The 15,021-nt window shown below is 41.4% G+C and overlaps 1 protein-coding gene across 2 annotated transcripts; it reads right to left on the bottom strand.

The window, feature by feature from the left end:
* Window positions 1-9,018: 9,018 nt before the first annotated feature.
* On the bottom strand, window positions 9,019-12,402 carry LOC110330794 (oogenesin-1-like). Of its 2 annotated transcripts, XM_021211116.1 has the most exons (3): window positions 12,077-12,402; window positions 10,798-11,388; window positions 9,019-10,020 (listed from the first exon to the last, which is right to left on the bottom strand). In XM_021211116.1, exons 1-3 carry the CDS (start codon window positions 12,361-12,363, stop codon window positions 9,456-9,458), a joined length of 1,443 nt encoding a protein of 480 aa, XP_021066775.1. In that variant the 5' UTR covers window positions 12,364-12,402; the 3' UTR covers window positions 9,019-9,455. The 2 variants fall into 2 exon arrangements, with proteins under 2 accessions (XP_021066775.1, XP_021066777.1); XM_021211118.1 differs by lacking the exon at window positions 10,798-11,388 and having other exon boundaries at window positions 9,456-10,020; window positions 12,077-12,363.
* Between the last annotated feature and the right edge of the window lie 2,619 nt (window positions 12,403-15,021).

The raw sequence follows: 15,021 nt of genomic DNA, 5'->3' as shown, positions 1-15,021 counted from the left end.
ATAAAGAAAGGAATTAACGACTCTTTAGAGTTTAATGAAAATGAAGCCACAACATACCCAAACTTATGGGACACAATGAAAGCAGTCCTAAGAGGAAAACTCATAGCCCTGAGTGCCTCCAAAAAGAAGCTAGAGAGAGCGTACACTAGCAGCCTGACAGCACACCTAGCCCTAGAACTAAAGGAAGCAAATTCACCCAAGAGGACTAGATGGCAGGAAATAATCAAACTCAGGGCTGAAATCAACCAAGCGGAAACAAAAAGAGCTATTCAAAGAATCAACCAAACCAGGAGCTGGTTCTTTGAGAAAATCAATATGATATGTAAACCCTTAGCCAGACTAACTAGAGGGCACAGGGACAGTATCCTACCAAGTGAGATTATGGCCACACAATGAATTCTAGCTATATCCTGTTAAAGCTTGATCATTACTAAATTCCCCCAAAAGACAACCTCAGAATAACCACTACCAGCCCCCAAGCCCAGGGAAGTGGGATGACTCTACATATCATTTTCCTGCTGAATATGGGCATTGAGATATATTGAATGGGCAGAGTTAGGGAAAATGACAGAGTTGGTTGGCCTTATGAAGGCCACTCCAATGGTTGCTTTAGTCTCTGATGTCCCTGTCCTGACTGGATCCAGCTGAAAGTCTATGAGGTCAGGAGTTGAAGCAGGTTGGTTCACCATGTCTGACAAAGAAATTCACCAAGCCCTGTATTCTTTAATACACAAATCTCAAAACAAAATTTTAGTACTATCCAGATATCTGTATGGAAGCCGGGCATGGTGGCGCATGCCTTTAATCCCAGCACTTGGGAGGCAGAGGCAGGCGGATTTCTGAGCTCGAGACCAGCCTGGTCTCCAAAGTGAGTTCCAGGACAGCCAGGGCTATACAGAGAAACCCTGTCTCGAAAAACAAACAAATAACAAACAAACAAACGATATCTGTATGGATTGTATTAGTCTGGGTAAGGTGTTCAGACTAGTTAGGATGAAGTTTTGTGGCTATCATAAGTCTTCATCTGTGCCATGTGAAGGATGGCACACAAAAAAATGTTTACCTTTTTTTTGTTTGATTGTCTTGAATCTAGTTCTTCAGGGGGCCCCCCTCTGTCACAGCTGATCCACATAACTCTGGAAGGTGTCCAGAGTCTAATCACCTTCTCTAAAAATGCAAAGACAAAATCTTTCTCCCAAGTCAGCAAACCCTTTAGTTGGCAACCGGGAAATCTTGTCGCTTGCTTTCTCTTCCAGGGGAATAATAAAACAACCACAAAACTCATAACCCCACCCATTTTGATAATAACACCAAATCAAAACAAATGAAGGAAAGTAAACCAATACTGTATGAGCCTATTTTTAGGTCTATTCTAATGTGTCATGCTAGTTTATTAACCCAAAATTCCTGTGGAACCCACAAACAAAGAATATGAGTATTCCATCGACTATATCAGACCATCTATCTGTTGTGCTCTCTGCCCAGAGCTACAGAAATTTGTTGTATTAATACCTGTTCATAGCTGGCAATTATCACTACTCTCTGCTTGGAGTCAGTGAGTAAGTTTTCCCTATACTAGTTCTGAACTGCTAGCAAAATTCCCCATATGATTTGGTCAAAATCTGTATATAAATGTATCCTAAAAGCAAATAATCCCAATGTTATAAATTCACAGTTAAATTAATCTGCCCCAAGAAGTAGGCAGCTTCCAATCTCTGCCTCTCTGTGACTGAGAGCAGCCTGTACTCCCCACAGCAGGGGTCCTCAGAGCCTGGAAGCAGGAATCTGTCCTTTTTTTTTTTTTTTTTTTTTTTTTTTTGCTTTTTGAGACAGGGTTTCTCTGTATAGCCCTGACTGTCCTGGAACTCACTTTGTAGACCGGGCTGGCCTTGAACTCAGAAATCCACCTGCCTCTGCCTCCCGCAGTGCTGGGATTAAAGGTGCGTGCCACCATGCCCGGCATCAAAGTACTTTTATTTTGATTATCTTGAGTTTTCTGTTTCATGAGCCTGATCCCAGAGGTCTGTTTGCAAGCAAGATGTAGTTTCCTTATGCCTTAAGGATCATTAGTGGAAGTTATCTTATGGTGTCCCACAATGCAATGCTCAGGTTCTTTGTGTCATGAACAAAGAGTTAAGATTGACACATATTCGTGGAGAAGTGGAGTTCCTCTTGTTCATACAAAATCATGGCTCTGATCTCAAAGGGAAGAAAAAAATAGTTTCTTCTGGGGCCAATTATGAGCAGCCATGTACTGAAAACAGATTCAGGTTACTTCAAACATCATATTTCAACATGGAAGCAGTTTCATGGAGTTCTTATGGCTACAACTCAAAAAAATCTTAAAGCAGTACTGCCGGGCGTGGTGGCGCAGGCCTTTAATCCCAGCACTCGGGAGGCAGAGGCAGGCGGATTTCTGAGTTCGAGTCCAGCCTGGTCTACAAAGTGAGTTCCAGGACAGCCAGGGCTACACAGAGAAACCCTGTCTCGAAAAACCAAAAAAAAAAAAAAAAAAAGCAGTACTTACGTATAGCCGTAAGAAATTAAAAATATTTACGGGCTGGTGAGATGGCTCAGTGGGTAAGAGCACCCGACTGCTCTTCCAAAGGTCCGGAGTTCAAATCCCAGCAACCACATGTTGGCTCATAACCATCCATAACAAGATCTGACGCCCTCTTCTGGAGTGTCTGAAGACAGCTAGAGTGTGCTTACATATAATAAATAAATAAATCTTTAAAAAAAATTTACATTGCTTCAAAAATTAGTGGGTTTAACACAGTTGAGATATCTCTCATATTGGTCTCAGATGTCATCTGAGAATATTCTAAAGCCCCTTTGATTGGTGGGACTTGGTTTCTTTAAGGTAATACATTATAAGCTTTTAAAAGATCTATTAGGGTATTGGATCCTGTTTTATTTGTTAGTGACAGGATGTTCAGTGGGACCTGTGTGAAGAAACAAGGCATGCCTATTTAATACAATAAAGCTTCCCCAAGTAACTGTGTTGGGAAGCCAAATAAACATCCCCAACTGGTTTTGGTCATGATTTTCCATTGCAGCAATAGAAACCCTAAGTAAGATAATTAATTTGGTCTGTAAGATCTGATCAAATCTATAGAATGCAGCTATTAATGAATTGTGATTTTTCTGTCTCAGCTAATACGTATTTTGAAGAATGGCTGGGAGTGCAGGTAGTAGGATCCTTAAGACCAATGGCTCTGAAGCAATCCAGTGACCCAGATCAACCTGTTGGCCAGTAGAGGGCAGCACAGACACACAGTAAAAAAGGTGCTTGGGGTAGTTGTGTGTTCTCACCAAGGCCCAGGCTGAGAAGGCCCCCATCACCACCAACCCCTCCCCAACATGTGCAAGCATGATTTACTAGTATATGAAAATAGAACTAGTTAGAAACTCATTAGAAATGAAGCTAACAAAAAAAAAAAAGAAAGAAAAAGAAATGAAGCTAACAAAAGCTGAGCTTATACTGATCCTTCTCGCACTGGGAAACGGGCTGCAATGTCCTCACGTGTTTTCAAGGTTGTTTAGCTCACCTGGGCCTCAGGGTGATTTTATTCCACATTTTTTTCTTCTTTTGATTCTTCTGCCTTTCCTACCAGCAGACTTTGTTCCTTCAGGAAACCATTGATAAGAAATGCCAGGCTCTCTTCCTCTCCCTTGCTCAGTGGTCCCCAGATCACTGCAATGGATACTTCCTCTTTAGGCTGCAGCTCAGGGTGGCTCTTGGGTAAGGGAAGGGGAAGGCAACCTTCACCTTAGGCTCCTAGACTAACATAATATAGGATGTAAAATAAATTAGCGAGTGACTGAAAACATACCCAGCCTTCTTTTCCTCCTGTTGGGTTCCCTTCTACATCCTTGACATGGAGATGTTTGCCTTGAATTACAGCGTCTTGTTTTGTCCTGTCTGGCTGTCACCTCTGGGGAGGAGTGCTTCCGGTATCTAGGTAGGCACCTAGACTACCTCCTCCTTAGGCTCTTGAAAACAAGAGGCCATGTGTGGCACTTCCCACACCTATGCTGTGGACAAAGGGTGTTCGAAGTTAGGTTTTTACAGTCTCTCTATTGTGGGCTCCTGTGAAAATCAAAACTAAATGAAATACTTTCTTACTATAGAGAAAAGAACCAGGACACAGTTCCAATGGTATTAGAGCAAAACCAAACTGCAAGAGTGTAAATAGTTCAGTGTCCTCCACGCCTACTTCTCCAGATACACAGAAGCACTCCTCCCCAGGGCACTCTGGTTGGTGGTTCAGTCTCAGTGAGCACCTATGGCGCTAGGGTAGTTGATTCTGTTAGTTGTGTGTGTGTATGTGTGTGTGTGTGTGTGTGTGTGGTGTGCTTGACCTCTCTGGCTCCTTCAATCCTTCTTCCCCTCCTCTAGAAGATTCCCCAAACTCTATCTAATATTCAGATGTGGGTCTCTGCATCTGTTTCCATCAGTAGCTGGGTAAAATCTCTCAAAGGTCACTTATGCAGGTCTCCTGTTTGTAGAATATTATAGATAGTGTCACGGCTATTGAACTAATTGGAAAAGGTGACCACCTCCTGAACAGAGCACCCATATTTCAGGCGCTCAGATCAATAATAAATGGGGCCTTATGAAACTGAAAATCCCCTGTAAGGCAAAGGACAGCACCAATAGGACAAAATATCAGTCTAAAAGAATGGGGGCATGGATTCTCTTAAACTGCTTCCTGCTGTCTAGGGTGGTCATTAATTTTGGGGTGTAGCCAACATTCACTATTGGGGTCCACTTGGTAAACGATCACACCAGGTTCATCTGTTGACAGCAGCTCCTCTGTAGACAGTGTCTAGTAATCCTGTAACAGGAACTGATTAATAGTTTGGTTATAATTTTTTATATTTGCCATTGAAGGAATGTAGAAACAAGATTAATGAGGCAGGGAGTGAATAATAAAACCAGGAAGATGACTAGGAGAGATGTTACAAAAGGGAGTACCCACTTCCTTATTGGATTCTGGAAAATCCTGGAACTGGAGGTCTTGGGTTCCCTGAAATTCTGTATGTCTGATCCTAGCTCCTGGATTTTATTTCACACTATCATGGACTGGTTGATGTAGAAATAGCATTCTTCTTGGAGGAACAAGCAAAGACCACCTTCTTTAGCTGTCAGGGCATCTAGCCCCCATCAGTTCTGAAGCACCACAGCTGTCAAAGAATTGATCTGTTCTGGATAGAAAGAATAGTTTCAGACATTTTTTTTTGAAAACAGCTTTCAAATTTAGAAGTGAACTCATTCATCTCCTATGGCTATTCCTGCAGTGACTAAGAGTGGCACAACCTGAATTGCCCTCTTATGTTGGGCAGCTATCTACAACTGGGATTGGCAAGGGTTCTTTTCCATGGGTTACTCCTAATTCAGGGAAAAGGAGCACCAACGTGCAAACTCCTTACCAGCTGGCAGGTAGGTGCTGGGCTGCCTTGTCTGGCCTCAGTGGGAAAGGTTGCATTTAATCCTGATGCAACTTGGTGTGCCAGGGTGGGGATGAGGAGTAGGTGTTGGAGTTCGTCAAAAGACCCTTACTCACAAAGACCACAGAGATCGCCATCACTGCAAACCACATGAGGATCTTTATTAACCCAACACGTTGGGGGCTCCCCTCTCAGCACGCAGGCCAGAGGAGAGACCCAGAACAAAGAAAGAACATACATTTTAGTACCTTGTAGGGGGCAGATTTGAGCAACAGGGTTCTCATTGGTGTAGCAAGTGACCCTTTCAGGCATTGGTTGGTTTGTGTAGTGACTGCCTCTGACCTAGTGACTCACTTTGCTTGCCCCCATGGTGGGTTATTATGATTTGGTCAGCAAAGTAATAGTCCATTTTGAACTTACTGGTCAGTCACAGTTATTAATGTTACAGGGAATCCTAGCAAGGTCAGGGCGGTTTGTGGTCTTTTTCAGAATTCAGTGAGGGGTGGGGTAGGAGGTTTCTCTGGAGGCTGCTGCCTTGTTATGGTTATTGCTCGGAGAACAGCTCATATTGTTTTGGCAGCTGTAGGCTTAATCATTTTGACCACTAAAACTAAGTTTTTACATTTGTTTAGTCAGCCAGCTTTCTTATCTGGCTCTGCACTTGGCCTGCTAGTACTTTTGGAAAGTCATTTTCGAAAGGGGGAAGGTACTGGGTGGTCTTGAATTCATTTTGGATATTACATAGGTAACTCTCCTTCTCTGAGGCGAATGGGAGCAGGAAATGAGGAGAAAAGACAGAGGGTAAGACTAGAAGGAAAAGAAAGGCATGATGTGATTACCTGGTAAAGAGAATAAATAAATGAGTTAATGAAAACCAAAAGATGATAAATAGGGAGGTAGACATTTTTAACAATTAAACTTTGCCCACTGCAAACAGAAATGAATCAAGTTTTCCTTGAAACCTGTTAGCAACATATGTTTTCGTGGGCCACTTTTAATTACACTAAAAAAAATCATGAAATATGTAAGTATTTTGGTAGAAGATAAAGTTCTAAAGATTGTTGTGAAGCTTGATGGCTGTCATTAGTATGTACTTATAACTGATAATTAGCATATGCCTATTATACAAAGAGTATTGTTTCAGTCAGCCCTTTCCCCACAGAGATAGGTGAGATTATACTTATTCTTAGTTTGGTATCTACCTCCCTCTTTCCTTTTTTCCTTTCTCCTCTCATCAATATGTTCAAGATTTATATCGTCAAGATTTATACTATAAAAATCATTAAGGTTTTTTATTCTTTTGATTTTTATTTACTTATTTTTCACAGCTTTTATTCCATTCCTGATCAGGGATAAGATGAAGTCAAGAGAGACCAGAAGGAAAGTGCTGAGGGACTCTAGCTCCATGTCAGGAGGAAGTTTCGTGAATTTTCACAGTAGGTATTTATATATGTAGATAGAATGATACTGAATTTCTGCTCTGAAGTCTCAACCTGTATGGTGCTGAGAAAACGGTTATGTATTATTACGCCCTGTTTAATAGGGTTCACAGATCCAGTGAATGGATAGATAAACAGTCTATGAAGTGAACTACATGCAGTCCTTTCTTGGACTGACCCTGGCCGGATATTGCAATTGCTTTGGCAGACCTACATAGTGACTATGTAAGAAACCAACAAGCAAACCTGAAACGCACACATGTACAAAAAAACGTTTGAAATGTAATGAATTAGATAATGTCAAACTGGTAAGTTTTTATGTAAAATAGACACCTCATTCCTTGTGATTGTGTATCCACAAGTACTTTTTGCATTGTCAAACATGGGCCTGGAGACATGGCTCAGTAAGAGTCCTGGCTGCTATTCCAGACAACCCTTCTGTGTTGATGTTTATGTTTCTTATTTGGTTCAATTCTACACAACCACCTGGCTAGTTCACAACCATCTATATAGGGTTCTGAGGCCTTTTCCTGACATAAAAGCATACATGCAACTAGAACAGGAATATACATAAAATACATACAGAAATAAATGTTGAATACTAACGAACTCCTAATTTCTTCTCACTCACCCATGGTGCAGGAAGTCAAACCCTGGAGCCTAGAGCACTCTACACTGTTGCTCACGAACTGAGCTCAAAGGACACACCTGAAACTCCACATGCTTTCTTCGCAGAGCCACACAACTGCTACTGATCAACATCAACATTAGTTGAGCCATTTCTTATTTCTTTGTGAAATTGAGTTATCATTTTTATTTAAAGACTTCTTTGACTAGGTGTATAGCTAAATGCGTATTATGTGGATTTGTGCATGTGAAAGCCAGGATCCACATAGCCCAGAAAAGAGAGTCCTATCGCCTGAAGAGTTAGTTCCTGTCAAGAGCAACCTGATTAGCACTGAAATCAAACTTCTGTTCTCTGCAAAAGCAGCATGTACTCTTAACCTGTGAGCAATGTCTCTCAATATATGGGTTGATCATTTAAAGTATGTGAATGCATGTTTATTGTGAGCAAATCTCAGGTGAGTTCAATGGTTCCAAGGAACAAGGCCAGAGAACTGGACATTCAGACAGGGAGTCAGGTTGTGGGGGAAGACAGAAAGAAGGAACCTGAGAGGTTTGTTTTTTGTCTCCTTCTATCTCTTAAGCCAGCCTAGATGTCCATGTGTCCCACTGTAGCTGCTACCTTCCAAAGACTGAACTGTGATAGGCCTGGCATCAATGTGTACATTTTGACTTCTCTCCAGAGAGCATCTGTTGCAGAGTCCTTATGTTTAGTTATGCTATTCAATGCAGAAAAGAACAATGATATTTAAACAAAGAACTCATGTTCTAAGTGTCCAGTAAATAGAGAGTAACAATAAATTATTTTATTGATGGTTTACGATACGATTCAGAAAGGGGGTAATGACTAGGCAGAGGGAGATTTCTTTCTCTTGTTTTTATTACAACTGAAGACTTAAAATACAATTCTTGCCAGGCGTGGTGGTGCAGGCCTTTAATCTCAGCACTCGGGAGGCAGAGGCAGGCGGATTTCTGAGTTCGAGGCCAGCCTGGTCTACCAAGTGAGTTCCAGGACAGTCAGGGCTATACAGAGAAACCCTGTCTCGAAAAACCAAAAAAAAAAAAATTCTTTTCTAAAGTAAATACTTTATGTAGCAAAGGTACCTGCATAATAATAGCCATGTTTTTATACACTATGGGTACTTCATAGAGTTNGGGACACCANAGGAATAGGGNCCTAGAGACATGTGGCATAAAGACTGTATATAGGTTCTTGTTAGTAAGCTCATTAAGGCATGACAAAAAGATCAGGAATTCAAAGCCAGAATAGAATGCCTGTGTACTTTACTCTATGTTGTCTTCTTACCTTTAGGCATCTTTGATGGGTCCAAGATGCCTTGTGGTCTCAATATATTGGATATTAACCATCTGTGATCCTTTTTAATCCTCCTTCACAGGATTTGTGTCTATGTTGCTCACATGAGTGTAAATATTTTGTGCACTGATCAGCCACACAAAAAGGTTATTCATGTAACCCAGGCATGAGACCAGGGAAAGATGTGTCCAGAAAACTTTCATTTTATACATGCCATATTCACCTGGAATGTTTCCTTGATAAAATACCAGTGCCTTTCCAATCCTGGACCCATTCAACCTTCCCGACCCTGAACCTAGTAGTGAGGTTGGTAAAAGTCAAAGACCCCAGAGAGAGAGCATCCAGGTTTATAGGCACACTAAAAAGCATCTATATGTACTGTCTGGGCAGAAGCCACATGTAAATGCCAAACTTTTTTTCTGACTCCACCATGCCCCTGGTCTAACAATCTATTGGAATAGTCCATATTTCAAGCTCAGCATTCAGGGTCCCAGTCACTGTATATCTCTTTACTTTTAACCATATGGGAAGTATCTAAAGTCACAGTCTCTGAGCACCATAGATGAGCGATGTGTCCCAAACCTGTCATTTATTTACATCAAGAATTCCTGTATCCATGTTTACTACAAACAGGAACAAAATCTGGCATCATGGCCATAGACACAAGTCTTACCACAATTGCGGCAGACATTTGTAGCAAAAGAGATGCTCCTGGGCTGCCTTATTGCCCTCAGTGTATCCATGAGCTCCTGACAAAGTTGGACAAATCTTTCTCGGGAGACTTGACCCAATGCATCATAGCACTCCAGAGGGGCAGGGTATTGTTCCACATTCACGTTGCTCCAGTTGGCTGTGTGCTGTAAAAGGTCCTTCAGGATGGCCATAGAGAAGTCATTGTTGGAGAAGTTGATCTGTTTGAGCTGAGAGCATTGACTGAGGGCAAGTAGGAGGACATTGAGCTGGTAGTCCTTCATGTTACACCACTGAAAATCCAGAGACTCAAGAGTGCCTGCCACTTTTCCTAGGAGACCTCTCAGAGGCGTAATATTGAAAGCATATAGCATCACTCCTCTGATTTCCAGATGTTTTAACTTAAAAAGGTTGTGACAGCAGGAAAAGGAATCCACGTCTGTTTGTGAAATTAGGCAGTGAGTGATGGAGAGGGTCTCCAAGGGTGTCCTCAGGCACCTAGGGATAGAGGAGACCAGAGGGTTAGTTCTGGCAAGTGGTGTTGTAAAGGTTTGACTGGGATGTACACAGTGGTAGAATGAACCAAGTGCCCCAAGGTTATTTTAAGTAAGTGATCAAGGACATCATCTATGATGCTTCCTGTTGGAAACTTCTCAGTCATGTCAATCCTAAGGTTCACCCTTGGGCCTCACCCTCAAGCCAAAAACCTTAAGCCAAGAAAGCACACCTGACAGGATTGTGATTATTTTCTGTGGACTCACTGAATCTGCCTTCTGTCATCCCCTCTGCAGTCATGCTTGCTCTAATTTTCAGCCCAAGTTATACCACTTGTCCCATGCACTCAGTGCTACTTGGGCCCAAATCATTTCTCACAGGGAACTGGGCAAAAATAGAAGGCTGTTCCCACAGATCTGAGCTCATGTTCACACTGTGCTGATGTGTACCCTGACACCTTACCTCACACTCCCCTTGCCCTTCCCTTTCCATTTGATTGGGTGGTGACTGAGGAAGAATTACAGCCCCTCCTTACTAGAGCTGACCTCCTCTTTACACCAAATCTTCTGTACTCCAGGAGTGCTTATTTGAGACAGTGATTTAACTTGTAAAATTTCCCTTGTATATCTCAGTACACATGGAAACAAGACATAACTTTCAGAGTCTTATGAGCATCTCAAGTTTTGTTCCTAGTGACTGGCAGGCATTATGCACCATGAATCCTTAAGAGAAGAGAGACAGATTTGCTTTGGTAGCTGACCCGGCTCAATTCTTGCTTACCCTAGGACCTGACTGAGGTGGTCTCTGAGAAAATGGACACGTTTCATGAAGACATGCTGGAGACATTTGAATTTGGAAAATTTAGAAATAATCTTGTTGACACACTTGACTGCTGAGGCCTGTGTTATATTCATAATAGGGGAGGTGTTCTTGTGGAGTGGTGCCAGGAAGAATTTTTTAAGATTTTTCATCTTCCCAAAGTAGGGAGCAAAATGTGCCAGCCTTAACAGGGTCCAGTCGGTATACAGTTCTAATTCTGTGGTGTGCCTTGGATCAAAAATATTCATGAATTCTCTGATAACTTGGTCCGGTGCATCCCAGATCTTCATCTTTGTACAGCAGAAATTTAGGGACCCCTTTCTCTGCTTGGCCCAATTCAAGAAATATGCTTTTGTTTCATTGAGCTGGGAACTGATTGCCAGGTCAATTGTGATCTTCAGACGCTGCCTCAGAGCATATCTGGGAGGGACCTTCATTACTTGCTTTTCATCCAAGGTATCTGCATTACAGTCACTGTCCTTTTCATCGTTCCATATTTTCCAGAATGTATGGTGCACATTTCTCATGTCAAGAACCTGAAGTTTTGGCCTCCTGTGGGTTAAAAATATGAATGTTAGCAGTCATCTTTTGCTACATATATATAAACTCAGCCTTCCTCCCTGCTAAGCTGTTTTTTTCTTAAAGATTTATTTATTATTATATGTAAGTACACTGTAGCTGTCTTCAGACACACCAGAAGAGGGTGTCAGATCTCATTACGGATGGTTGTAAGCCACCATGTGGTTGCTGGGATTTGAACTCAGGACCTTCAGAAGAGCAGTCAGTGCTCTTACCTGCTGAGCCATCTCACCAGCTCCGCTAAACTGTTTTTAAAGCACCTGATATCCAAGGTGGACTCAGGCGTGTTGCAGAAGCTTCCCTGCGCTTCTGTACACTGGAATACTTTTCTTTCACTAAGGTAAACATCATTTATTATTATTATTATTATTATTATTATTATTATTATTATTATTATTATTATTATTATTATTATTATTATTGGGAAGGCCAGAGACAGGCTCATTCTACTGTGAGGGTAAATCTACTCTAGTCCANATTCAACTCTAATCCANATCCAACTGTCCTCTCCACAAGTAAACAGTAGACTTCAAGAACCTTGTATCCCTGCTTGATGANNCAATNAGAAGCATCTAATAGACTTAGGACAAAGCCAATGTCCCTGGCAATGTCTACTGTGTACTCTTTATGCTCCCATAGACAATACTTGGATATTGCTTACCTGCAGTGAAACTTTCTTGTCAGTCTCATGTCTATGCCATCTAGCAGAGCCTGCAAGGTTTCCAGGTTATGCATCTTTATCAATGGCCCCACAGGGAGACAGGGGAAAGGCCAGNCTGCCACCATTTCCTTTATGAGCTTGTTGAGTCTGCCAGCAAAGGCCTCTTGGAACATTGGTGGGAAGACCACAGCGGGCAGCTCCTCCAGAGAGGATATGGCCAAAGCCTCATATCTCAGGAGTGTCTGCCTTGCTAGCTTCTGGAGTGTGGGTGGGGTCTGACCNCTCATCCTCTCAGGTCCTCAGTAAGAAGGCTCCTGGGGAAGCAGTTAGAAAAGAATACNTATTCAAGACAACTTTATAATACTCCCTCACCATCACATCAACCATTTAGCTTCTGANTTACTGCTCTGACAGTGCTAGTGACATCAATTTTTCTCTTCATCCTAAACTGGTGGTGTAAAGACCGACTCCCAAACTGGCATCATGGGAGACTCTCTAGTACTCTAATGGACACATAATTTTTGGGACAAAATATTTTTATGTGTTACCGTTTCTTTAAAAAGGAAAGAATGAAAGGAAGCAAAATGGGAGAGACTCTCAGGAACCAGTACAGACGACCCTAGCTGAAATATGGAACACAGAGGAGATAGAACTTGAAGAGGACACCCCAGGGGATATGCATGGCTCCCTTTTGAGGCAATTGGCCACTCCCCCATCTCAAAATTTTTAACCTAGAATTGTTCCTGTCTAAAGGAAAAACAGGGACAAAACATGGAGTAGAGACTGAAGATAGGTTATGGAGAGACTGGGATCATGGGATCAATAAAATCAGCAGACATGGAACCCTAACACTATTGCTGTTGTCAACATATGGCTCTCCTCTGAGAGGCTGTGCCAGCGCCTGTCTAAGACAATTACAGATACTCCCAGACAAGTATTGCATAAGCATGTGGACCCCAAAGCAAGAGATAGGGAAGGATTTAAGGAGATAAAGGGGATTACAAGCCCAAAGGAAGAAAAACAACATTAACTAACTGGACCTCTCAGATTTCTAAGGGACTAAGTCATCAACCAAAGAGCATACATGAGTGGGTCTATGGTTCCTGATAACATATGTAGCAAATAATTACTTTATATGGCTTTCTTCAGAGAGGAGGCCCCTTGTCCTTTGGAGGCTTATTGTCATAGTGAAGAGGGCATGCTAGAGGGGGAGGCAGGAGTGTGTAGGTTAGTCGGGGAGAACTGTCTTAGAAGTAAAGAGGAGGGATCATGGGAGAGGTGTCTGTGGAGGTGAAACAGGGAAGAGATATAACATTTGAAACGTAAATATATAAATTTGTCAAAAAAGAAGGGGGTGAGGAGGAAGAATGGGATGAGGAACAATCAAAGGTCAGATCAGGAGGGCAATAATGACTGGACTGTAAAAATTAGTTGAAGAGAAATTAAATTTAGTAATAAGAAAAAAAATCAGAAACAAATCAAACTAACAAAAAACAGACCAGCAACGAAAAACAAAACAAACAAGTAAACAAATAATAATACAAACAAAAAGTTCTTGTGTTGCAAATCCATATTGAATTCCCTGCAAGGAGGATAACATCTGTGGGTTCCTACAACTTTCTGGCTCTCCTGGGTTCCAAACGCAGACCCTATCCAAAAAACACAGCTATGTGAAAACGAGTTAAAGGAAAGACTAAGGTAAGACATTTGAGTAACATACAATTGTAATTCCAGCTACTGGGAGTTAAAGATGATAAAAGTTACATGGTCTATACAGGGCTACAATATGAGCCAGGGTCTCACAAAAACAAAAAAGACCATCATTTCAGTGAAAGGAAATATTAAGTAACTTGTTAGTCAGAATGGTCTGATTTTCAGCTAACCCAGAGAGCAGCATGCCCAACAGCTTAGCAAATTCTTGAGTCAAAAAATATTTATCAAGCACACTAATGAAGTATATAAGCTATCATGGAAATATACTGGACTTGAGGTTAAAACTTCATTGGGAATGAAATCCAAGATCTTCGATGTGTTTTACTAAAGAGACAGAAAATGAAATTTNCTGTACTATCCTGGAATCTAAAGAGTTCTACGGGGGCTGGTGAGATGGCTCAGTGGGTAAGAACACCCGACTGTTCTTCCAAAGGTCTGGAGTTCAAATCCCAGTAACCACATGGTGGCTCATAAACATCCGTAACAAGATCTGATGCCCTCTTCTGGAGTATCTGAAGACAGCTACTTACATATTATAAATAAATAAATCTTTAAAAAAAAAAATAAAGGGTTCTACATCAAACTGCTTAACCCTAGGGAAACCAATTACACCCCAGTTCTGAGTACTGCAGATAGGTCTCTGAGTCTTAGACAACCCAGGCAGTTATCCAGTCTTCAGATCTCTGAATATTTTCTGTCTCCACTGAAGCCTCTCTGCATAACCCTTCCTATTGCAGCCATAAAATTCAACCTCAAACTAGAATTGGATTAGATGGTTAAACTCTACCCTTTTAATTCTCTATGTAACATCCAAACACTTCATTGATTGCATTAGAGCTCTCTGTAAGAATACCTCCATAGCACAAACCCATCAAACATTTTACTTGTTACTTAATAACATACCACTAAATTTGTGGATTTTCCCCTTCATTTGTTTCATTATTACATAGTTTTGAGTTTGGTACAGGACTGGGTCTTGCTGTGAAGCCCAGATTGTTTCCAAATTTTAAGTTCTAGCAATCCTCCTGCCTCAGCATTCTTCTTGCTGCTAGGATTAATGTTGTGAAACACCACACCTAGGCCAATTTTATTCATGTGCACAAAGTTAGTCTGATTTGCCTCAGATCAGGGTTTAATCTATTGCTGATAATAGATATAAAATAATTCATTAATATTATTGTCACTGAATTTGGAACAAAGAGTTTTTAATAGACAGGAATATGTTCTGGAGC

Source organism: Mus pahari, chromosome 13 (assembly GCF_900095145.1).
Source record: "Mus pahari chromosome 13, PAHARI_EIJ_v1.1, whole genome shotgun sequence".
NCBI classification, from domain to species: domain Eukaryota; kingdom Metazoa; phylum Chordata; class Mammalia; order Rodentia; family Muridae; genus Mus; species Mus pahari.
Note: the sequence above shows the minus strand (reverse complement) of the source record. Positions and strands in the feature narration are given on the sequence as shown.